Here is a 25,237-nt window from a genome sequence, read left to right on the forward strand (position 1 = left end):
ATGTCTATGGTTTCTTAGCCCATGTTCTGCTCTACTTCTGAAGCATGTGCTATTCTACAGGCACCAGAATGGATGAAGCCTGGTTTCCTATTTGTTCCCTTTGACCCCTAAGCTCTTCCTAGTCCCTTTGAGGGAAATAACTTCCCTTGTTGTCCTGCAGTTCTGAAAATTTCTGTCCATAGACAGCAAGTCTTAGGGCTATCTCAATCACTTCCAGAGGCCAAAGCAGCTTGCTGTGGCCCTGACAGCTCAGTGCCAGCAGATCTTTCCCTTGCTGGGGAAATGGCATATCCACCACGCAGTTACCAGCGCTTATGAAGGTCTCTGAAGTTTCAAGGCAACCAGATCACCTTTCCCTTGAAGGGTGACAGCAAAAGGCAACATGCTTTCTTCCCTCCTCCCCGCATCCCAGCTCTGTGTGATCCGGCAGAACTGGGATGGCTTCCACTTCCTCCTTGCCCCGGGATGGGTCAGCACCAGCACTGGTTCCACCGGTTGTGTACCCAGGGTGAACGCGGAGCAGGTTGGAGCTCCGTGTGTGCCTTCCCTGGGATGCCGGAACCCTCGGGGGCCAAGCAGCCTTCCGAGCACCAGGAAACTGCGGGACATCGTTCCCGGGAGGCGGCTGGCGGGCGGCAGGGGCGCAGCACGGCCGGGGGACAAGCGGGGCGGGTTCCCTGTGCTGGGGTACCGCTCCCCGGCCCGCAGCAGCGCCGAGCCCGGCTCTTCCGCGCCGCGCCCCTCCGGGCTGGCCGGCGGCGGGGCGGGGAGGAGGGAGGAGCCGGCGGCGGAGGAGCCGTGCGGGCTTCCTGGCGGGGCAGCGCTGCCGGCGGGGCGGCTGTCGCGGCGTGGGCAGGTCCTGAGAACTTCGCGGAGGCGCGCCCGTGTCCGTGAGACGGCAGCCGCCGCTCGCTCGGCATGGCCGGCCGCCTCGGCCGCGGGATGTGCTGGGGCAAGCGGGGCCGGGGCTGCCGGGGCGAGGGCGCGCTGCTCGCCCTGGGGCTGCTGGCCGCCCTCGGCTTCCTCGTGTGGCGGCACGGCTCGCCGCCCCTCCGCGCCGCCCGCCGCGCCCCGCCGCAGCCCCCGTCCCCCGACCCGGAGCTGCTGCGGCGGCCGGTGTACGCCAAGCCCGCCCTGGACCCGGGGGCGCTGGGGGAGCTGGGCCGGGCGGTGAGGCTGGAGCTGAGCCCGGCCGAGAAGCGCCGCCAGGAGGAGAGCATCCGCCGGCACCAGATCAATATCTACCTGAGCGACCGCATCTCGCTGCACCGCCGCCTGCCCGAGCGCTGGCATCCGCTGTGAGTACCGCCGAGGGCAGGTGGGGCCGGGGCAGGGGAGCCGTGCCTGCCACTGCTGTTGCTGCGGCTCAGAGAGCCGCTCCGGCAAACCGGAGTGTCTGCTGGCAGCAGGCAGCGCGGGGTAGTCCGGTCTCTCTCAAGTACCTCTCGCTCAGGAGCGTGGAGGCTTTTGGAAACTTTCCCATCACAAACGCTCTTGGATCACAGCGTTCGCTCTCAGAGTTAAGTTGATTGATGACTTTGCCAGGCTGCCGCACCTACACAAGGCAGTACGAAGTCGCGTGTTGGTGGAGTGTGTACAGGTTGCTTCCCCACCTGTAGCCCTGGTAGTGTGTTTTCAGTCCTCAAGCTACGCTGCTCTGTCATGTTTCTCCTGCTGCTGTTCCCTGGATCAGTCACCATGGGCAGCAGCATACTTTCTCAGTCACTCCCAGCTTTACAAATGTTACGCTTCCCAGATTTCAGCTGTGCATTGTATTCAAATGTTTTAAGACACACAGTTTAAAGGAGATTGTTTTATCAGCAGTTTTACCAGGAGTGAGCTAGAAATGGTGCTCACAAAGGTGGCTAACAGTGTTCTAAAGTGGGACTGTGCTTTATCCGGGATGCATGCTTGCTGGGAACAAGGTGCATTTACTAATTACACGTACAGTTATGACACCAGCGGCAGATAATGGCACAGGCAATTGCAAACAAAGGCTTAGATAATGCTTGATGAGGTGGCTCACGTTTACGGGCAATGGCTCAGTGTGAAGCCAGCGTGGCACAGCAGGTCTGACTGCTGTGCCCTTGCGCAAATACTGCGGGTGGCACCTCTTGGGCTGTCCTGAGAGTGAGCTGCCGGCTGGTGAGAGGAAGGGCCAGCCAATTAAGGGGATATGCTAGCTGTCACAGGGGTTGGGATGGAGCCACGGCTGCTACTGACTCCTCACTTCTGTTTCACTTGAGCTTGGCTTCAGCTGGTTTGTTTCATTGCAGCCGGTTTGTAGGATATGATAGCAAAAAGCAGTGGAAAAAGCAGGGCTCTGGCTCTCCCGTGCATTCACTTCACACCCTGTGTCCTGCCCAATGTTTCACCAACCCTAATTGTAAGTGCTGAATCTAAAGCATAAATATTAGGATGGCTTTCAAAAAGTTGCAGTGCAAATGCAAAGCCTTTTGATCATAAGTTAAGCCTGACACTAGGCTTGTTTTACTTAGTTATTATTCCCCTCTTATCAGCAGTCTGTAGACCATAGGTCAAAAAGGACCATTTAAATTTCATTTCCATGGGAAGAATTAAATCATTTCAATGAGCTGTTTTGGACTTCTGCCATTTCCCTATGACAAAGGGTGTTACAAAAAATGGAAGGTCACAGTTGTTGAATAGGAGACATTATAGATGGGTGTGGGTGACTATTCTAGAAATGAAAATAATTTAAATAGATTTTGCTACAACAGCAGACCCTTTTTGATTTGAATATATGGATGCTGAAATGACAAAACGTATCCAAACCAGAAGAATCACAGAAGCATCAGTGACATAATCTCAGAGATAATTGCCTTCTGAAGCTGGGGCTGTATTGTACTGTTGGCAGGTGCTTCATGCCTTTGTGCACAGTTAAATCTAAATTATGGCAAAAATGTCACAGAGCATCTCTCCAACTCACACAGCAAATGTAAAAAACTTTCCCAAAGGCAATTTTGCAATGAAGTGTTAACTCCTTCTCTCAAGAAGGAAGACCATGTAAGAGATTGAAGTAAAAAAACTCCATAATAATAAAAAAATTGAAGAATTTATCACCAAGCCCAGCCCACAGCCATAGAAAATGCATTGCACTTAGTTCCAAGATTAGAGGTTATACAGTTTGAAATCTCAAGTCTAGGGAAAATTTCTTTTTCTCTTTTCTTTTCTTTTCTTTTCTTTTCTTTTCTTTTCTTTTCTTTTCTTTTCTTTTCTTTTCTTTTCTTTTCTTTTCTTTTCTTTTCTTTTCTTTTCTTTTCTTTTCTTTTCTTTTCTTTTCTTTTCTTTCCTTTCCTTTCCTTTCCTTTCCTTTCCTTTCCTTTTCTTTCCTTTTCTTTCCTTTTCTTTTCGTAATGCTTGACTATATGTGACCTTTAATGGACATTTTGTTGATGGGTGAGACTCCAAATTATGGGAAATAAGTAGTAATGGTAGATGGCAACTAGACTTCAGCGGTCCACCAAAATCATGCAAAGGCTAAATTTTATATGTGATCAGTGAGACAGCTTTGGTACCAGAAGGTGACAAATGCACCATTTTTTTAGTGGAGTCCCAGCAGAGAACCAGAGAACTGTGTGCTGGCAATCCTTGGATCTTTTCCAGGCGTGTTATCTACAAACTGTGGTAAGGGAAAGAATTAGTAACAGATGGGAGGGTGTGATCTATTGAGAAAGTCAACAAGGCTTTTGTCAAGGATGACGTGTCTTACAAATCTATAGGAGTTCTTTGAAGTTCATAATTATATGGATAAAGAAGTGTGTTGTTACTTGATGAGTTCCTTAAACAACTGTGAAATAATGTGGAAATTCCTTGCATTTATAAATAACTGAGTAGAAGCTGCAAAGCAGTTTTGGGGGGGTTTTGGGTGTTTTTTTTTTCCCAGTTTTTTTGTTTGGTTAGTTTTGGTTTTTGTTTGTTTTAAAGAGCAAAGATAAAGTCCCACAGAAATCTGTGCTGGACTCAATGCAGTTCAACTTACAGCATGGCTTTCATAAAGAAGTGATTAATTTACAGGTCTTCAGCCTGAAAGACAGGTGGCCTGCTGGAAGTGTATCTCCTGCAGGATTCCTGCAACACATGGTTGATGCATGAAAATGGATAAAACAAATTCTGCCACCTCCCTGTTCCAAAAATCCATTTCCTGTAAAGCATAGTCCATCCACTAAAAAATTTAAATCGAATATTCAGGAGGTATTGATGGATACTATGCTTGGAGACTCTGTTCTGGGCTATGGGCTTTTGGTCTGTTTCAGCATATTCTTGTGTGTGTGGAGGCAATCTGGAAATTTTAGATACCAAAAAAATGGGAGAATAAAAGGGAAACAGAAACGACATTACCACCACCTGGATGCCCCAACGCTCCTTTTGATGTTAATGTCCTTCCACACTGGTGAATGAACCCACTCTGTGTGTGTGAATTGGTGAAAACATTTGAATCCAATGAAAACTAGAGTTTTGCTAATAAGATAGAGAGTATCTGAGCCAGTAACCTGATAAATGTGATATGCAAAATGATTGCACAAGGTGTTGCTGTGCCAGAAACACGTGCCAAAAATCTTTTCCTGCTGCTGCATGTTGTACACCCTGGACCTGCCATGGGAACAGAAGTGTGGCAGGTATTTGCTAATATCTATGTCTGGTAATACTGTACAGGAAGAGAAGAATAGTCTGGCTGAGATTACTCTCTCAGATAATGTATTGATTGATGATACTTGACTATGAATCCAAGAGGTTTCCAATATAGACCTTTCTCCTACAAATATATTCCTGACAGTGAAAATATTCAGCAAGTTGTTATTCCTTCTTGTCCCCACCACCGTAACCTGATTTTTGTGATGACTGATTCTGTTTCTATCGACCCACAGACCCAAAGAACTTGACGACTACAATTGTTGCCTTTAGACAATTTCTGCTTCCTTTAACTGTCTGAGCTTGACATCAGCAACTGAAAATGTGTTTCATCACACAGGAATTGTTTAGTTTTATTGAAAGTATACATATAAACAAATAAACATTATTTCTTAATAATCTATAAAAATATCCACTTGGAAGAATCTTATGGATAAGAATGTAAGTTACTAAATGATGATACAGTTTATACAAGGCTAGAAGTGAAATAAGCCATTGGTTTAGAGAAGGATGGAGGTTGGAAGGAAACTTTGAGGTGTCTAGTCCAACTTTGAAGCCTCCAAGGATGGACATTTAATGATGTTTGAACACCTCTTTACATGCAACATCACTGCCACAGTGATTTATTTCTGCTTTTGTCCCCTGATTGTAAGGTTGTCTGGATGGCTCAGCTTGTCTTCCCAACATCTACCCTTCATTTCTTGATTTTGTACTCATAAAGTGAGCTACAATTACAGGAGGTTTAAAACCAGCAAGTGTCCTCTGTCAGACTTTGACTTACTGAGGGGCCTGTTGGGGCTGATGCCCCTCTGTAAGTGGGTCTGATGAGCTTGGGGCCATGGGTTTGGCTGCTGCTGCTGCTGCTCTGCCTTCCTCCCCCTGCAACAACACCTCAGCATTGTGTCCCATGGGCTTCTCCTTGTGTGCTTGTTTTACAGGACTGTAGGGCTAGGCAGACAACTGATATGTTCTCTTAGCCTTTTACAGCTTATTACAATGTGTAAGAATTACATTTCCAGTTTTTCTACATGAGTTCTTTTAGATTAAGGGCTTTTTTCAAGCATTGTTTTGGATTTTAGGCATTCTACTTTTTCTTTCTGTATTACAGTAGGGATGCATTGCTCACTTATTTTGGGGATAGTTTCTGTCAAAGCACACAAGTTGCCTTTCAGCTGACTCTAGGTACAAAAGGAGCAAGTCAGGACTAGGCATTTTTTTGCTGACTCAGCATTTCATGTTTTCTCTTTCATGGTAGAAGCCTGATTCAGCCCTTGGGACTCATTTTACTTGTGATCACAAGGAAATGGATTTTTAATTCTTTCTGGTCTTTCCTAAGTAGCCACAAAAGCCCCCAAAATATTGAATGTGGTCTGCATAGTATTTTTCAGCTATTAAAAAAAAGTTTTAGTGGTTTGTTCTTTAATTCTAGGTAATCTTTTGTGTTTTGGAGAGATTCTTTATATAATTTTTTTTATATGTGTGATTTTATGTATGTCTGTCTGTATATCTTTAAGTGTCTTTGTATAGATAGCTAGATATACACGAATCCTCAAATTCCTCTGCCACCACCACTTATGCCTGTCATTTTATTTATTTTGGGGAAATATTATGTTTGACTTTACCAAAACAATCTTGTGCTAAGATTGTTTTGTCTTTCAATACTGTTTTTCCTGTTTGTTCCCATAATTGAATTTGATTCTCCCAAAGTCTCTCTTCTGTGGTTTGTTTTGTTTTCTGGGCTGTAAATACTAAATTATACCAGGATGTTTGTCTGATAGTATCTTGCTAGCAAGTTCCAAGAATAAGCCTTGGTACTAGGTTTTGGTTCCTTTTCTACTCCAAAAATCACAGCTACTCCTGCCAGGAGTTTTAACCTGACCCTGTTCTGGGAAAAGGCACAGCAGCAGCTGAGTGTTTCCCTCCTCAGCTCACAGTGAAAGACTGACTTCACCCAGGAGCTTCTCTTTCATCTCTTACCTAAAGGTGAAATAACTGCAGTGAATATCTATATATATATATATATATATATAGATATAGATATAATTTTTTTTTTTTTGTGCTTATAGGAAATAGAACCCTTTGAAGAGGTGAGCTGCAGCAGCTTGACCTTTCTGGCACATCCCTTCCCTCTAAACCATCACCTTGTGCCCAGAGCTGGCTTTGGCATGGGTGCTCCCAGCTTTGTGTCTGATCAGGAGACACAGCACACGACTTCTTGCAAGCCAAGGCTTTGCATTAAACACTTAAGAGTGTGTTTGGTGTAGTGGTTTTGGAACACTGTGGTCGCTTGTTTGGTGTTAGGATTTTTTGGTTCGATTTCTGAGCTTTTTTGGAAATACGTAATTGGTTACTAGTAACAATATTAATTATAATACCTTTTAGTCATTACTTTAGTGTTAGTTGGCAGGATTTCTTTAATGTATAAACAGGCTTTAGACCCTCAAAGCAATGTTTCTCTAGGACATTGCATTCTTTCCTCAGACAGTAAGTGGGGTAAAAATAATTCTTCACTATAGTTGGGTTTTTTTGGGGTTTTTTGTTTGTTTGTTTTGGGTTTTTTGTTTGTTTTTGCTTTTCTTTTTTAAAATAAAAAAGCTTGCAGTACAAAATGAAGCAATGCTTCCACTATTGCTTTGATATTCAGGATACTTTGCTACTTTTGTTTCCTGTCATCTGTAAAAATGTGTCACTTTTCATTGTCATTATGCTTTTAACAACCCCCAGCAAATATTTTCCAGAAGAGCTCACATGATTATTTTTCACCGCTTTCCTTTCCAGCTTCTGGTAGACTTCCTCAACTTCCTTTGACATCTAGATTATTGCTTGGTTTCAGCTGATTTAATTTTTAAATTGAAAAAGTTCCCAGATCAGTGATTGATAGTAAGCAAAAATTGATTTAAAAAAAAAATAATTCAAAAGCTGCTCTCATTTAAACAATTGTCTATAAGGATCAGGTGCATCCACACCTTATTTGTAGTGATGAATACAATAGCTTCTTTCAGTTATAGCTTTGCAAAATATTTTTTCTTGTCATGAATCAAATTACTCACACTAAAGTAAGTTTTTGAATGTAGGTATAGGAAATAGTATGTCTCTGTGGAAAGGTTAAGTGTATCACACTATCTTGGAAGAAAAGTGAAAACATTTGAGCAAAATGCAACCACTGTTTCAGCTCAGCAAAATAAAATAAAAATCAAGTGGGTTTCCTCACTGTCACATGCAGAATTTCCTTCTCATCTGCACATCCAGAATCTGGATCAGTTAGGAAATTCTTTAGTATTTCTCTAACAATTTGGAATTAGGAGGCTCTATGGATTTCCTAAATTTGTGGATTTTAGGATGCAGACTTAGTAAATTCTCTTACTTGTTATTTCTAGACATTTATTTCTTAATGTATTTTTGATCTGTCTTAAAGAATTTTGCTTTCTTTGCCACCTCCTTCCCAACCCCCAACTTCTTAACAAATATTTTCTTCTGTTTCAGACTTCGTGTCTTTCTTTCTTGCTTCTTACTATGTTTGTATACAAGGCAGTACAGCCCATTATTATCTGAAATCTTAAGACAGCTTTTGGCAGTCAGTCTTGTTCTGTACCTCCTTGTCATTGGGAGAATCATTCTTTAGAGCATTAAATAACCTGGAAAACTGTTTCACAATCAAACCAGCTTCTGTTTCCAGAGACTTGATCATATCACAGTGTTGTGGCCTATAAAGGGGTGGTTTCTCTAACATGGTTTGTTTCAGCAGATGTAATTTAGCGAGCTTTTAGCCAGCCTGCTAGGTTGGGACAAGCAGTGGGGTAGTGTAGGCCAGCATCCTGAACTCACCTGCTTGTGTTCCAGCCTTGCCCCAAATAATCTGGCCATTTTTCCAGTTATCAGCACTTTGCTGCTGTGTGCTTTGCTACTCACTCCAAGACACACCTTCTGTAAACTCTCAATGCCTCTTTCTGCAATAGTTGAACACATGGCTTGTGTAGGTGTGTAAAACCAGGTGTAGCCTCTCCATGCCCAGATAAACCTTTTTTAATTAAAAAAAAAGAAGAAAATCCCTGAACTGGCAGTTGGATCAAGGTAGTCTTATGTGACAAAATAAATTTGTCATGGAAAGTTGGGCAGTGTTTGGAGGAGATAAGAATAATGTTTATTATATCCTTTAATTCCACTGGAGATGTTGCCCTTTTGTATCCCAGGCTTTGGGAGGTGTTGCTTTTGGCTCGCGTGCTGCATTTTATCCATAGATTACTCTCCCACACAGAGGGATGAGGAGTGGATGTTCAGCTATATATTCAGCCTGGAGTGAGGGACTGTAACTGTGGGGTGGCTTAGAAACCAGTGCTGCCACCTGTGTCATGCAGCAGGGCTCAGGGTGCTTGTGGATGGATGTGCAGAACTCAAGCTGCAGCTTGGGCACAAGTAGAAAATGGGATAGAAGATCCCAGTGCTGCTGTGTCCTGTGCCATGGCTTTGGGAAAGTGAGAGAAAGAGATGCTTTCTCCTGGGTGAAGGTACTTGGCAGATTCCAATGCCCACATTGCTGCCTCTGCAGTTTATGGAGTGGGAGTGAACATGGTGAAACTAGATTGAGATGCTGCCATTCATCCCCATCAGCCTCATTTATTGCAGCCTATAAAATGTCCCTTTTGAGCACACCTCCTACTGAAAGAGCAGTTTCAGTTGGTGTTTTAGCTGTTCAAATTAAGAAGAGGAAAGGAGGCTGTGTGGTGGGTCAGCATGTCTATGGTCCATCACAACAAACCCAGCCAACCTGGTTCCTAGCCCACCATGTAAAGCCAGCCTGAAGTAGAACCTTGGCAGTGTTTTCCAGGTGACACTGGGATGGGGTGTATATGTCACCTACTGTAGTCACATAAATCAAGTTAAATAAATCAGCTTCAGCAGTGACACGTGCTGTTTTGCATTTCTTGAGAGAAGCTGCGCAATCCTGAACTTGCCTGGGGCACTCAGACTGAAACTTGAAAACCAAAACTTACACAGTATACCTTCTGAAAGCATTAAATAATTGATGAGCAGTTTGTGTTCTTAACAAATCTTTGAAAACTCAGACAGAGAACATTTCATTTTTTTTTGTTGTTAAAATATATGTAACTGTGCATATAGAAGATCAAATTTGGAGACTGAAAGTCTGTTTTCCCTTTCTGTATCATTGTCACAGTTGTGGTGAAAGTCTCAAGTAAGACCATGTCAGCAACCATTCCTAATTAACTCATGGCAGTGCGCCCAGTGTGCACACATTCATGCTCTCTCCCTGTGTATAGATACACATCTCTTAGAGAAACAGCTCTTTACAAAGAAATAAATTGAGTGATTACATTAATTGACACAAATGTTCTTGAGAACAACCCATTTAATTTTGTTTAGGCATTTCCTGAGTGATGTCTCCTTGGTTTCTAATAAATAACCTATTGTAAAACTTGCTAACAGGAGACTGTGTAGTGTAGTAGATTCCAAGGTTAATTTATTAAACTTGTCAGCTGTTTACTCTTGGTTAGACTGTGATTTAAAAATGCAATGTAAAAAAGGCGAAACCAAAACCCCACAGGAATTTGGATGTGTGAGGATGCACTTTTATGTTTGGCTTCAGTCTGCATTTTGTGGACTTCGATGTTTGAGTAGAAGTTGTAGTGAAACGTAGAGAAAGAGCAGTACATAGTGAACATGGTTTTATGTTCAGCATTATTTTCTGTTTATTCCCATTGACAGGTTTAAAGATTTATGGATGAACACATTAAGAATTCTAAAATATAGATGTTGTCTTAGTGTAAATTGCTAAGAAATGCCAAAAGACAAAGCTTTTGTTTGTTTTATGCCTGTCTTATGCCACAGTGATCAAGTAGGAGGGTCCATGGAACACCCACCCAGTGTGGCAGAAAGTGCCTGAGGGAAATGAAGGATGATGCTGGAGCATCATAGTGTCCCCGTCTGCTCCTTGGAAGATGGCTGGGGCAGTCCTGGCCATGTTTTGTCTGTCACTCTACTGTGCACAAGGCTGAAATATTGGTCTCCTCAGCCAGGTTTCATAAGCTCTTGGAGATTTATTTCACACCCAAGATAGCTAAGCTACCTTAGAAGGCATAAAACCAGCATGATGACTTCTGTGGTCGTGTTGGAAACAAAAAAGTTTTAATAAAAGGCAAAATAACAAAACTCTTTAGAGAGAATAAACTGAGCCAGGTGCAAGAGGTTCTTGCTCCTGGTAAAACACCTCACAAAAGCAATTACTTCTTTGTTCTTTTTCAAGTAAATTGCTCAGGTGGGACTTTTTGGCTTCTGTCCAATTTGCTACCCTTAAGTTTGAGGTGAAGTCCCCCAGATCCTGTGAGGTGCCCTTTTTGCTGATTGAGGAAATAAACTTCTGGGCTTTTTTCCTTTTGAAGGAGACAAAGGATAGTTTTGTCACTCGATCAACAGGGGGCACATTCCTACACGAGGCTTCTGCTTGTGCATTTTCTAGCGAATCTGCAGAGATCAGGTGTGACCAGAGGGCAGAGACTGAGCAGGTGTCACTCCTTTGCATTGCCATACCTGTTGTGGCTCTTATTCTTTATATATCAGTGTCTGCCATTGAAATCTGAGTCCTGTTTAAAGCTATATGCATTTATTTTATTGCCTCTAGAAAGGCCTCTTGGATGTGTTGGCAACAGGTTTTTCCTCAGTGACTGATCCTGGTATCTGATAACTGTTACCAAAATCAGGTTGACTAGAGATATGTGTGCTTCTCTGAAGAAAATGAACCCACTCAACATGCACAACATGCCATTTTTAATTTAGGTAATTGTTTATATTAAAATACGAATTACAAAATTATTACAAAACAGTAAAGTTCCTGTGATTGAATAAGATAAGGAGAATTGTGAAGGAATGTTGGATTTCAAATGCATCTGTGTTTATTTTCCATATTTGGAAATGTCACGCTTACAGGCAACTAATTTCCTTCTGTCTGTGTTATGTTTTTACCAACCATTTGGTAGTTATGATGACTAGCTTCAAAGTGATGTATGACAGCCAGTGGAAGGGACCACATTTAACTTTATTCACAGAAAAGTTAAGGAATGTTCCATAATCAAGCCTCTATAGACAAGAGGGACCCGCTGAGGTCTCTTGGGCTGTGCTGGATCAATGGCTTAAGGAGAGTGAGGCGAGTTGCCTTCTGGATCTGTCTTTGTGGACCTGCAGAACCCAGATGATCAGCTCAAAGGTAGTTTTTAGGATGAATAATGTGAGATGCAATTAATACTGTCTTAACATGATCCTCTCTATTGGAAAGGACAGTGCTACGGGTTTGAGGGTGGCACTAAAGAGTGCCCTCCTCAGAAGCTGAAAGCAGGTTGCAGTATAGTATGCATAAATAGATGTTCCCAGTGTGTGCAGAAACGTATTTTGGGACTGCTGTCACCAGTTGCTGTCATTTTAAAGGCATACTGTAATTGATATGCATTTGTTTTTCTGAATAATCCAAAAGTAGGAGTGAAATGATTCAGTTGGAAAGTAGGAGCTGGGATGCTTGGCTGACACATGGATAATAAAAGTACATCTTGAAGTTTGCAAGTGTGAATACAGAAGATGGGCTGCTGAGGCACTTCTGTGGTAAACAGGAGTTGAGGAATGGAAAAGATGAGTATGACCACTAAGCTTTCAATCAGGTTTTGTACTCATAGTGGGTTTTTTAAAATTTTTATATCTTGTGAAGTGGTAATGTTTAGTGTCCATATGCATACCACTTAATTGTTATTCAGCAACACTGCCAAGCATTTCCATTTCAGGGATTCATTAGCTTTTTAAAGATTTTCTTCTGCTATAATTTTGCCGAGGTTTAAATGCTTTGGGTTTGTAATCTCCCGAATGGGATTAATTTTTAAGGCTTAGAGAAACTCTTTCATTACAGAAAGATAAGGAAAAGTGTGCTTCACTTTAGCAACACTGTTTGAGACTGCTAACAGTTGAGATCTTCTAGCAATTTAGCAAGAAGTATGTGTTGGAAATAATATCTGAGATAAACATGCAAATCTGCACAGAAGTTCAATAATATGGGTGGGTTGTTTTGGTTTTGTTTTAATTTGTTTTGTTTTGGTTTTGTTTTTTTAGTAAGGGCATCAGGGTACTGCTCAGGTTAGGCTGGCCGTGCTGGCCAGCAGCCTGCCCTGCTACCATGGTGGGTCACTTCTCTGCACTCCTGTGCTGCCTTCCACCACAGAGCTGGTAAATTAAACCCATTTTTTAGTGCTGGCCTCTTTCTTGACTTTGGAAACCTAAGAAACGTGTGTTCTGGTATGCCTTGTAGTAGGCTGACCTTTTCCTGCAGTGTGGGGTGCGCTCAAGGAAGGAGGAAGCAATGCACAGTGAATCACAAACTGTGGAGATTGCCTTGCTCTGTGCCAAATTATGTTTTCCATCTCCAGCATGTAATTTCAGGCAAATCCATTGAAGTCTTTAATCTATAATTAGACTTATAAGCTTCTTTAGACCTTTTGGGTTTCCTTTCTTTAAATGGAATACAGCATTTTTTCCCCATGAATATTCCTGACATATTTTTCAAAGAATGCTTTCCTGGTATTTTTATTTATTTATTTATTTATTTATTTATTTATTTATTTATTTATATTTTCCTTCAACTTTCTAAACTGGGTATGTAGCAATCCTATTTCCATCAAGAAATTAACTCAAAATTACCTGGTACAAGTGACTGATGTATATGGATTCTTTTTTCCTGGCAGTACTGAGCAGAAATGTTTTTCAACATAATTAAATTAAATTAAATTAAATATGTATTTCTAAAATTGGATTCATACTGTGGGTTTTTCTGCATTACAATTAAAGAAGTCAATTAAAATGTCACTTGTCACTCCTTTTTCTGTGTCAATACTTGAATGTCTGGCTAAATAAATCAATTCTGTCACCAGGTGTTGATGTGAGACAGTTCCCTCTGTGAAAGCCCCTCAGGATAAGTTACACCTGGAGGGACAGGCATTCTTGAACTTCACTGTATCAATGTGTGTGTCTATGTGTAGTACCTATGTATGTATGTCTGTATGCACATGTGTTGTCACGGGGCGTTCCTGCCATGTTTGAGAAGCAGCCTTTGGGTGCCTCCTTTGCCTGAGTGTCATTTGTCCTGTTGCTTCCTCATTTTCATATATTTATTACAGAACTACTCTACTGACTTATTGTTTCCTTCATAAGAGTTTTAATATTAGGCATAATCAGATTCAGATTTTTTTTCTTTCTGTACAACTGATCTTAATAGATACTGCCTAATCTCCAAAGAAACCTATAAGCCTTTTTTAATTGCAGACACAGCAGACATAAATAGTTTGTTAAAATATTCTCAATGTGCTATAGGTAAGCAGTTTGCATCTAATATAATTTTCTTAGTGTTTTGGGGAATTTTTGTGCCTCTAAATTGACCTAAAGTATTTTCCTGTTGCATTTTCTACTGATCAGTTTTAATTTCCCTTTTCAGCTCCCCATAGCACATGTTCTGGAGGACTCGCTGCTGTTCTGCTACCTGCCTTGGTATCTGTTGTGATTTAGCAGTCTACAGAAGTCTGTCCTTCTGCCCCTTACAAGCCTTGTTGACTGCAGGCAATAAAAGCTGCCAATATGGAATGCTCTGAGCAAAGAGGAGAAATTGTAGAAGATGCCATCGTTATTTTAAAATTCTTCTAAACCAGGGGATTCTTTTAAGAATTTATACATTTGGCTCAGCTATAACTTTCTTGGCATCCTTATGTTCATTTAGGGAAGTTCATATATATATTTATAGCAAATACATTCTGGAGCTTAATCCAAAGGTTTGCAAACTTTCTGGCTCTCCATAGAGCCAAAACCGTGCATTTCTATATCTGTTTTACGCTTCCGTGGATTTCACTATTAGATTTTGCCAGTTGTGGGGTCTCTCCAAATTCTGCTTCAGTGTACATACATTTCAGTTTTGTTGCTGGTTGTTTGGTTTGGGGTTTTTTTTCCTCTTTATATGTTGCTGTTCCTTCACAGTCGTATTTTTACTGTCTAGCACTTGTTCTATTTTCCAAAGCAACAGTTATCGCTAGTTTATGTTACTGTTTTTACTGCACTTAGGTTTTACATTTCTTTTTTTTTTTCCTTTAATCTGAGGCACATTTTGTTCATTACTTGTTCTTCTATTTGAAATTGTGCAAAAACAGCTACTGCAGCTACACCAGCCCAGAATACTTCCTATTATTTTTCTTTTTAGACATTTTGATAGTTTGCAGAATTTTATTCATAATGCTTCTGTGGAAATGGAACCTCTGTAAGAGCAACTTCCTAATGTCTTCTCATACAATTTTCCACACACATGCATTTCTTTTAAGATCCATTCTGTGTTCTTGCTTGCAGGTAGTAACTAGCATGCAAATGGATTTGAGAATTGTTTCCTGAAAATTATTAAATGCTTTTGCACTTCTACTAAATGTTGCCCCCCACCTTTACAGATGCAGAGAGGAGAAATATGATTATTATAACCTGCCAAAAACCTCTGTTGTGATAGCTTTTTATAACGAGGCTTGGTCAACGCTTCTGCGAACTGTTCACAGTGTTCTTGAGACATCTCCGGATATACTTTTGGAAGAAATTATCCTTGTAGATGATTACAGTGACAAAGGTAGGAAGAATAAGTCTAAATAATATTGATTGTTGATGGGCTTTTTTGGTCAGCCAGTTCATAGGAGAAAGAGTGATGCTGTTCAGGTCACATAACAGAAAACTGTACAACAAAGGCCTCTCACTGAAAAAGTTTTTCTTGTAGTGTACCAGTGAAAAATTTGGCTTATGTACCAAATTTAGTTTGGAATGGGGAAGCACGTTTGCTGTGCTGTAACATGAGTGCTTGTGTGTATAGATAGACTACAGTCTGAACAGAGCACTTTGGGTTTCCTGAATTGAGCAAGTTTCAATTGCACCAACGCTCCCCTGGTGTCTCATATAATGACAGTGACCTAGTTCTTTGGTCTTGTTTGAACAACGGGACATAAAGGCAATGCTGGCATTTTCCACCACACATGAATTGTGTTAAGAATAAAACTTTTATGCAGAAAGTCTTAAGTAACATTTGAGAAGCTCTTATCAATCTGGGGATGTATTACAGAGGTAAATGTGAAGCGTTCAATTTCTTCAAAGTAACTGTGATTTCTGTCCAAATCCAGGTTTTGTGCTTTTTTCATGTCCTTTCTAAACATGTATAGCCAAATCTGAGTTCAAAGTACCACAATCTTTAGAGCCCTACTATAAGTGTTATGCTAGTGAGGAGAGAGCTTCCTATAGAAAGACATAAACAAATAATTTCAGAGTGTATTATTCCCTCTTCTTTTGGCTTGTTGCAGAACATTTAAAGGAGACTTTGGAAAACTACGTGGCTGGCCTACGCAAGGTGCGTCTTATCCGCGCAAATAAGAGGGAGGGGCTGGTCCGAGCCCGGCTGCTGGGGGCGTCTGTGGCCAAAGGAGACATCCTGACGTTCCTGGACTGCCACTGTGAATGCCATGAGGGCTGGCTGGAGCCACTGCTGGCAAGGTGAGCTTGTGCTCTGGGCAAGTTTTCTCTCCCCTTTGAGAAGAAGGGGCGAGACAGTTTGGCCCACTTCTGCAGTGGAAAAATGACTCATGGTTCACCAAAGGTTGCTGCAGTCTGGTCCCTGAGGCACTGCCAGTGTTTGGTGTTTGTCTCCTGGCTGTAGGGGAGCAAATGCAAATGGAAGTTTGAGAGATCGTGGCATGGTGGGTTTTGATTTTTTTTGCTTGTTTGTTTTTGTTTGTTTTATTTTTTTTCCCTGAGGACCAAGCTGCCTCTTCAGGCAATGGAAAGTTTTGGTTTTCAAGACGATGAGTCCTCACCTCCAGCTTTGGAACTATATTGGTCAAGGAGGCTATTTCTGTCAGCCTGGGTGAGCAGGTCTGGAAAAATGTGTGCCCTGCAAGGCAATGTTTGCATAATGCAAGTCAATAAACTCCATCTTCTTAGTCCTGAGCAAATCCACCTTTCCAGACTGGTTCTGACATAAAGCATCATAGTGTAGGATAGGGAGGAGTAAATGTTATGTCAACACTGACGCTTACTTGGAAACCATCTGTCCTGGGACACTGTACTTTGTGCCTGTGTGGTCTCTTGTTAATTCTGCAGATCTGTCAGACTGTTCAGAAAACTTTGGTTAATTGAAAGCAAACAAACAAACACCAAAAAAACCAAGGAACCTTCCCAAAACTCTAACAGAAAACCCCTAGAAACCAGAACACTAGCCTTCTGTTTCAGCTGAGAATATTTATTATATTCTTGAAGCCTCACCCATGTGTACCAGCAGCCATACATTGACTTTTCCTGCTATGGGTTCAGCCACTGGCACCTCACCACAGCACCTGCTGCTCCTGAATCACATTACAATCTGTTAGTTTTGCCCCTTTTGCTCACAGTTCATGGCTTTACCCCCTTGGATGCCATTAATAAGTACTGATAGATAAAGGACCTGAATCAGACCTCCTGATTATTGTGTGTAGAAAACCAGCTTTCTTTAAAACATAATTAAAAGAAAAAAAAAATTTCCTCAAGGCCAGTGTTTTGTCTTGGATCCTATTAGGATTCCCACCAGATACTGTAGAGGACAGAAAAAACAGCCCAAATACAAACTGGAGAGAGACTTCCAAAAGCACCAAGTGTCTTGATGTGTGCAAGTCTTCGTGATTCCTAGTGGGTCTTGTGTTCCCAAATTCCCCATGTCCCTTTGAAATTGTATCTAGAATACAACTTCAGGTTTTTCTTTTCTTAAAATTGTCATACTTACCTTGTTCCTAAATTTCACACTGAGTGTATTCCAGATAACTGGGGGGTAGATATGATAGCGTGAAGACAGGAAAAGGGATAAAACCTCAAATCACGGGCACAAGTTTAACTAAAAAAAGTGTTTGATGGGGGAAAATCTGTGATTTCTTCACTTCTTTAGCGCACCACTAGATGGCAATCTTGAGGAAGGATTGGGATTTTTTCAAATGCAATTGTCACCACCTGTAACAAGTTAGCCCTCTCTTGGAATTCCTGCCGTTCTTGCTGCAGATGCAGACATGCATCTCTAAGGGGTTTTTCTGCGGCATATCGGACTCAAATGTATGGCAGCAATACCACGGTGCTAGCATTTTGCAGTGCAAACATAACTGTATTTGTAAGCTGCCTGTGCATTGTACCATCTAGCTAATTTTTAACTTACAGAAAAAGTGATGACTTTTCACTTACTTCACTCCTTTCATAATTGAAATCATATGCCAGCTACCTACATTTACTTGTTTTCCTACTTGTTACAGGAGGAGGAAAATATTTTTACTTTTTATTGGGTTTTTTTCCTTTTCCTCTATGTGTGGATATCATTTTCATTGCTTTGTGCAATGAGGATTTGTACTAAGTTTTATGCAAGTGAGATAGGAGATAACAACATTTGTATAAGCCCTTTCGTGTGCTCTACCAAACAAGGTCTCAATGGGAGATCATAAAGAAGAAAACAGCTGTTTCACATATTCCCTCCAGCCACAAGAGGCCATTTCACACTTTGGGCAGTCTTTCTCAGCTCAGACAATACTACTTTGGAATTGCTGCTGTTCTCTGCTGCATTTAACCATCACAAGCTACAATGAGCCATTGGTCAGTGTACAGATTTTTAGCCTAACAATCCCATGAGGAATGAGCTTCCTTTGGATTACAGATGTAGTGCATCTCTTACTTGTTTGACAATATAATGTGTTCAGTTTTCCTTCACCTCTGAAACATGTAAATACAAGATGCAGGACTAAAGTGCATATCTGCATCTCTAAGTGAAACAAGTGACTGCATTTCACTGAACTATCAGGGGGTGTCTAACTAGACCAGGGAAGATGCTAAACAGAGATTTAGGAGAAAGACCTTGGCTTGAGTTTGTGTGCTTGATGTTGCTCCTAGTACTGAGGGGGGCCATTTAGAAGGTGAGGAGAAGGCTAATAATCCCACTGCTTCCTATAAAGATGACTCCTTTTGGAAAGGAATCCTGAAAACCCTGCATGATATTGAGAAATGGGAGGAAGGGATTTATCTCCTTGTAGAAGTAAACCTGCAAGAAATGTCATCAGCTCTGATGTATTCGTAGTATGATAAAGATCTGGACTATCTTTAGATCACCCTTGTATTAGGAATGTCATTCTGCAGTGCTGTCTTGTTTCTCCTTTTCATCTCCTATGTTGCCAGGGTTTCTTGAGGCCTCCTTCAGTTGTGTTTCATTGTTGGAGGTCTAATTCCCATGTTGCAGGTTTGGTTTTTTCTAAGCTCAGGGCTTCTTTTTGAGTTACTGTTACAGTACTCACTGCAACATTTGCAGATGATCACAGTTACAAGAACAGCCATGACTTCAAGGGCCAAGAGTCTGGTTGGTTTATTATTCATCACTGTGAAAGTATGCAATCAAACTGCTCTCTTAAACAGCTACCTGTACAAAAGAAAATGAACACTTTTTTTCTTGATGAAGTGGTGCTGGCTATGGCAGCCAAGCCAGATGCTGAATGTGTTATCTCAATCCATCTGGCATATCTTGCTTCCACCATCCAGGAAGGCTGATGCTTGCCAGTGGAGTTCATCCTGATACATCCTCCTGATGTAGGAAAATGGGGGTTATTCTCGTATTTATTGTATCATCATTTCCTTCTTATTGCAGTGTGAATTGAAAAGGAGCAAAACTTCATGTTTGGTATTGTAAGCATTCTTTGTTCCTGTCAGTTCTAGTTTTGGGTTTTTTTGGTTTGTTTTTTTTGTTTGTTTGTTTGTTTGTTTTGGGTTTTGTTTTTTTTATTTTTTTTTTTTTTTTTTTTTTTTTTTTTTTTAATTTTGGAGATGTTTCTAATGGAAGTCACCCTTTTGTTTTAAAACCTTACCAGGATTGCTGAAGAAGAAACAGCTGTTGTCTGCCCTGTTATTGATGTTATTGACTGGAACACATTTGAGTACTTGGGAAATGCTGGTGAGCCACAGATTGGTGGATTTGATTGGCGCCTGGTCTTCATTTGGCACAGTATCCCTGAAAGAGAACAAAAACGGAGGAAGTCCAAGACTGATGTGATCAGGTTAATTTTTATGCATCCTCGAAACTGTGCATGTGTTTTTGATTTCACCTGAAAATGCCAGGTGCTGAAAGATATTTGGGAAATGAACATATTACTAAAAAGTATGTATTTTGTTTAGTTCCCCATTTTTTCCAAAATAGCTCCTGTTTACCATATTCCTGGAAAAAATAGTGCTCTAAAAGCTGAAAATCCTGTTTCATCTTCCATGTGGAAAGCCTATTGCAAAGTAGGTTCTTGACTCCTCTAGACAAACTCTTACAGATGCTTACCAGCACATGGAAAGAGTGTAACTGATTAACTAATACTGGAGGATGCCCTCTGTGCAAAGCAAAGAGCTCTGTGTTGTAGAGGATATGTATCATGGGCAACGATGAAAAGGGGAAAAAAAATCACCAACCAGTAAGAAGGTAAAAGCAGTTTTGAAGATTTTTTCCTGTGCTATGTAGTTCACTGTGTGCTATTTTCAAAGCTGAACCATTTTGCCAGCTCTTTACAGGGGTGAAACAATACAGCTCTCTCCACTATGGTTTCTGTGAAGGACTGCCTCACAGAGCTCAGGCTGATGTCTTCATTATGGGTTTTAATTTTGTTTTATTTTAAAACAAGATGCCATCAATTGGTACTGTTTGTCACTCAACATTGTATATTTAGGAGAGGTAAGAGAATAGAACAAGCAAGACATCTGGATAATGGGAATGGTAGACAAGATCCTGATAGCTGAGGATCTGCCATGTTAAACCTAGCCCCATCTGCTATGGAAGTTTCTGTATTTCAGCAGTTTATTGAAGTCAGTTAACCTGTTTGGCAATTTTAATACCGTAATTTTGTTAGTACTTTTATCTGTTATTTTATAGACCACAAAAAATATGGAATTACTAATTTTTCTCAGTCTTTTCTAAGTTACTTATCATGATATTAATTCCCAGTATTTCACAAATACTAATGTACTTACACTCAACAGAATGAACTTTTTTTTTTAAATGGGAAAAGTGAGGTAGTAATTGAGTCTTTCTCAGCATGTATTAGTCCATGTTGTCCTTAAAAAAAAAACCAACAAAAAACAAATGGATTAAATATTTTTAAAAACATTTAGTTCAAATATGATGCTTTTTTTCTTCATGATAAGAAGAATTGTGTTTGACAAGCCAAGAGGAAAATGATGGGGGATAAAGTTTCAGGGTAGCCTGAGGACTGGGAGCTCGACAAGTGTCTGGAGAAAGCAGCAGTGCTGGGAGTGGTGTCACCAACAGCCTGGTTTGGAGAGATCTGGAGGGAGACAGAAGGACTTGACTGGTTATGGAATTTATTTTTCCTTCTGTCTTGTCTCATCTCATTCCATTCTTTGAAACAACATATGACAGTGTGAGACAGTGTTGCTTCAAAAAGAAAGCTGGTAAAATTAGTTTTGACAGATTTAGTGTAATTGATCTTTCATCTCGCTTTTGTTGATATTTACCTCAACAGTATTTTGGAAAATTCACATAATGCCAGATGAACTTAGTTCTAATCACCATTATATACTTGGCACTTTAAAGAAAGTCATCCTAAAACTGTAAACAATAGGGAACAACATTGAACAAATACAAATTTATGTACATGTGCACACTCTACCAAAATATAAGTACATCCCTTAAGTGTGCTGTCACTGTGGGCCTTGTGATCTTCAATGAGGACCCAGCCATGACTCCTGTTGTTTTCTTTTTCCCAAAACTTAGTAAAAAATTTAAGAACACACAGATGGTTTCTTTCTTAGAAAGAAAACAAATCTCTTTAGGGGCTATATTTACTTAATAATTAAAATGTGAGAGTTTTTTTAATTTATATTAGTGGGATCAAGAATGTTGGTTTTAATTACTAAAGCACAAGTATTTATTTAATTATTGCTTAAGTAAAATATATAAGGACACAGCACTTGAAATTTCAGAGCCAACTAATACAGTTCTGCCACAAAGAAGTAATGTTCTGTTATGTGAAGAGGCTCTTCATTTACACACAGACACTGCAATTGGAAAAATGTATTTTAACACAATATTTTTACATTCTGGTGTTGCTTCAGGTATGTTTTTTTTAATGCAAAATTAAATTCAAATGGCCTCATAATAATTGATAAATTTCTGACTGTTACTTTGTATCCACAAAAGACTGAGAAAATAAAAATATATTGTATTTTCTTATCTGTTACATTGGTTTAATATTTTTTTATTCAGTTCAGAGTTTCTATTCTCTTTCATAGGTCTCCAACCATGGCAGGTGGATTATTTTCTGTGAGCAAGAAGTACTTTGATTATCTTGGTTCCTATGACACAGGAATGGAAGTCTGGGGAGGAGAAAACCTTGAATTCTCATTTAGGGTAGGTGGCTTAATTGAAAGTTTCTTTTCCTCAGAATACAACAAGTTCCTGTTTCTTTCTTCATGCCCTTTTACTTAATGAGGTAGCTAAGTGCTAAGAAGGGAGCATTTAGGGAGTATCTTGTTCTTGCACTTCAGGATTACTGTACTTTTCTTCCAACTAGCCATTTTAAAGCAATTTTTAAATACATGTCTTTGTTTTGAGCTCTAGTATAAAATGTGAAAAAGGGCTGTGATACTAGTGGGTGAAGTTTACATCCTGCAGCTTGAAGGAGGTCATGGGGAAGAAGATTTGTAGTGCTTTGATGTGACTCAGAGTTCTTGCTCTGGTTGATGAAGCAAGCAGTTCCCAGTGGGGCAGCAGAAGGCAGCCCCTGTACTAATTTTAAGGTCTTTTTCTGTTTCACCTCAGAAAAAGTTGGTACAAAGGTTATAAAAGGTGGAAGATCTCCAGTAACTGTAGAGTTGTGCCCACAGGAGGCGTGACCAAGTGCTCAGATGTGAGTCAGATAGCTGTAATGGAAAGGATTTACAGCAGGAAAAGAGAGGAGACACAGCACAGTCCAGGCTGATCAGCAAAGCAGAGTTCTCCCTGCTCACCTTTACCAGTGCTGATTCCCCCTGAGCACTGGCTGCCTGTGCTTTACCCCAAATCACACTGAGCTCATTGAAGCCATCCAGTGGTGATGTAAGAGGGATGCCTCTTTTGGCTTTCATGGAGTTCACAGCTTATTATCCTGGATTACCCTTGTCTGTTCTGCCCATCATCTGTTATTTTTGATGGTCATGTTTGCATTTCTCTGAGTCATTGACTCATGGTTCAGGAGGATTTTTGGATTTTTTACCAGGTGACAACAGATTTCAAGGTTAAATAGCATTTTAATGTTATAAAACCACTTTCTTGAGAAAGGAGACATCAGCAGACTGTCTCTCTGGATGTCTGTGTGTTAACCAGAGAAACATGGAGTTTTCCTGGCTGCTGTTATGATTTCCTGCTGCCTGTAGTGCAGAAATCGTAGAAAAGAGGGTATAAAAATAAGGAACAAAAATTATTAGGAATAACAAGCACAGGATTAGAGTTGATATGGTTTCTCTCTGTTTGGAAGACTTGTCAGCTGGAAACACTCTTCAATCTGAGTTCATGACCACCTCCTTTTTCACCTAGGGAACAGTTTCTGGCACATAAGCCCAAGCACAGCCTAGTCAGTAGTCCTGGTCTAGTTCAGCAGGCCTCCACCTGAAGGGAGAAGAAGTTCACCCACCTCCATCAGCCCTGGAATCTTCTGAAGCAGGAGTCTCTGGTCCTGGTGTACCCAGAACTTCAACTCCTTGAAGAAAACCTCTAATATGGCACATTTGGCATGCAGTTCTTGGCTTCCTGTTCTTTGTGTCTTGCTTTTGGGGAGACCAAGGCTTGCATGCAGCATGACCCTTCCTTTTGGCTCAGAGTGCCCCAGTCCCAGCTGCTGCTTTAGACCCACCCTTCCCTTGCCATTGACCTCTATGAGGCTCTGGCAGCCAATCTCATTTTGTACATCACAGGTTCCCCTGAGCCAGGGCTCCCTGGGATGCAGCAGCATGTGTGAGCAGTGCCTTTACTCCTTCAGCATGCAGGACAGAGGTCTCCTCATGGGAGAGAGGAAGCTTCAGAGGTAGCCCAGCACACAGGAGAAGCACAAAGGGAGCAGCAGAGTCCTCAGGAGAGAGTGCACAGACACTCTGCAAGGGTCTAAGCCAGCATGTAGGTGCAGGTGGTTCAAGCAATTCCTGGGAGACAAATGATTTAACAGGACAGGCTGTGCAACGGCCAACAAATATGCCTGGCCAATTTTCCTAGTGCAGATTGCCAGTAGCATCTGGGTATTTGTACGCAACATGCTTTGCTCTGTTTGATTTGGAGCCCTTGTACTTGTGCTCTGTGTGGAGAGGATTTTTGTGGAACAGAGCAGAGTGCTATGATGCTGTTTAACTGTGTTCTTTTGGCTGCCTGCAGTGTTCCAAGAGGTCGGAAGGGATAAATCATTGTTAGTGTTGTTGTCCTTGTGTTTTCTAAACCTGTCAGACCTGAAAATTAGGAGCAGAACTACTCAAAACTGCTGTAAATTAATTTATTGTTGCTCTCGTCTCTGAAAACACCACTCTCTCCCAATGACATGAAAAGACTTGTCCTCAAGCCTCCTCTTTCTTGCACTTCGATTATTCTGAGCTGAAGAAATTCTCTGTGGTTTTGAGAAGTGCAACAAGGACAAAGCTTTCACTAAAAGCACGATGACTAAGAGAGATGGAGGCTACGTGCTGAATGCAGAATCGAGTCAATGTACCTTGATTTTGGATTGCTTAATGCTATTTGGCTGGATAAGATTTCACTTCATGGGCATAATGGGCATTGAAACTCCTCTTTCTGAGGGATTCAAAACATGCTCTTTCATCTTCTCCCTCTTGTACTCAGAGCAAAGGGAACCTGGTTGCAGCTTCTGTCCCCTCTCTGCTCTTGGTCCTGCAAGTGGCACTGCAATGTAAGTTTGTTTCTGGACCAACGCTTAATATGTCTGTGGTCTGTCCTTCAGCCTACCATGTGCAAAAAGGTCTTTCTTCTCAAAAATGTTCCTGCCCATGAGCCTGGGTGATACGCCTCAGAACACCTGGGGTTTTCTCTTTTCCAGTATTTTTGTATTGTTTCTTTTTGTCTGGATCTGGAACTCTGTCTTGTGTTGAGAGCAGCCAGGGTGAGTCTGTGTGTCTGGGGTGCCTCTCCACCCACCCAGCTTCCGACAGATTGTGCATGAGCACCACACTGGGGGCTTAGCCACAACTTGTCAAGAAAAAATTGCAGCAGAGAGAGAGCAGCAGAAACATAGGGTTTTCCACATTTTGCCACCTTTTAGGATGTAGCATCCTTTCTATGTTTTTTATTTCTTCCAGATAGTCTTAAAGTGTTAGAATGAGCTGGTAGAGCTTTTATTCTTTAGTATTCATTGACCCAGCACAAGGTCAATTGTCCAGAGACCCTGGCAGGGACAGCGATCCCAAGGTGAGATTGTGAACATTTTCTGTAGGTTTTCATAATGCCACCATCTGTCTCTGAAAACAAAAGAAAGTACGCCGATAGTCTGCATGCATCAAGATGAAAGTGAAA

General features: G+C 41.2%; 1 protein-coding gene across 1 annotated transcript in view; it reads left to right on the forward strand.

Annotated features, from left to right (window-relative positions):
* Positions 1 to 918: 918 nt before the first annotated feature.
* The window catches only part of GALNT12 (polypeptide N-acetylgalactosaminyltransferase 12), a 47,497-nt gene continuing 23,178 nt past the window's right edge, over positions 919 to 25,237 (forward strand). The window contains exons 1-5 of the mRNA XM_059473431.1: positions 919 to 1,298; positions 15,120 to 15,289; positions 16,008 to 16,197; positions 19,566 to 19,751; positions 21,985 to 22,102. Coding sequence (XP_059329414.1) covers positions 919 to 1,298; positions 15,120 to 15,289; positions 16,008 to 16,197; positions 19,566 to 19,751; positions 21,985 to 22,102 — 1,044 coding nt within the window. The remainder of the gene's footprint in view (positions 1,299 to 15,119; positions 15,290 to 16,007; positions 16,198 to 19,565; positions 19,752 to 21,984; positions 22,103 to 25,237) is intronic.

The sequence above is a fragment of the Ammospiza nelsoni genome, chromosome 1, assembly GCF_027579445.1.
Source record: "Ammospiza nelsoni isolate bAmmNel1 chromosome 1, bAmmNel1.pri, whole genome shotgun sequence".
Classification (NCBI taxonomy): domain Eukaryota; kingdom Metazoa; phylum Chordata; class Aves; order Passeriformes; family Passerellidae; genus Ammospiza; species Ammospiza nelsoni.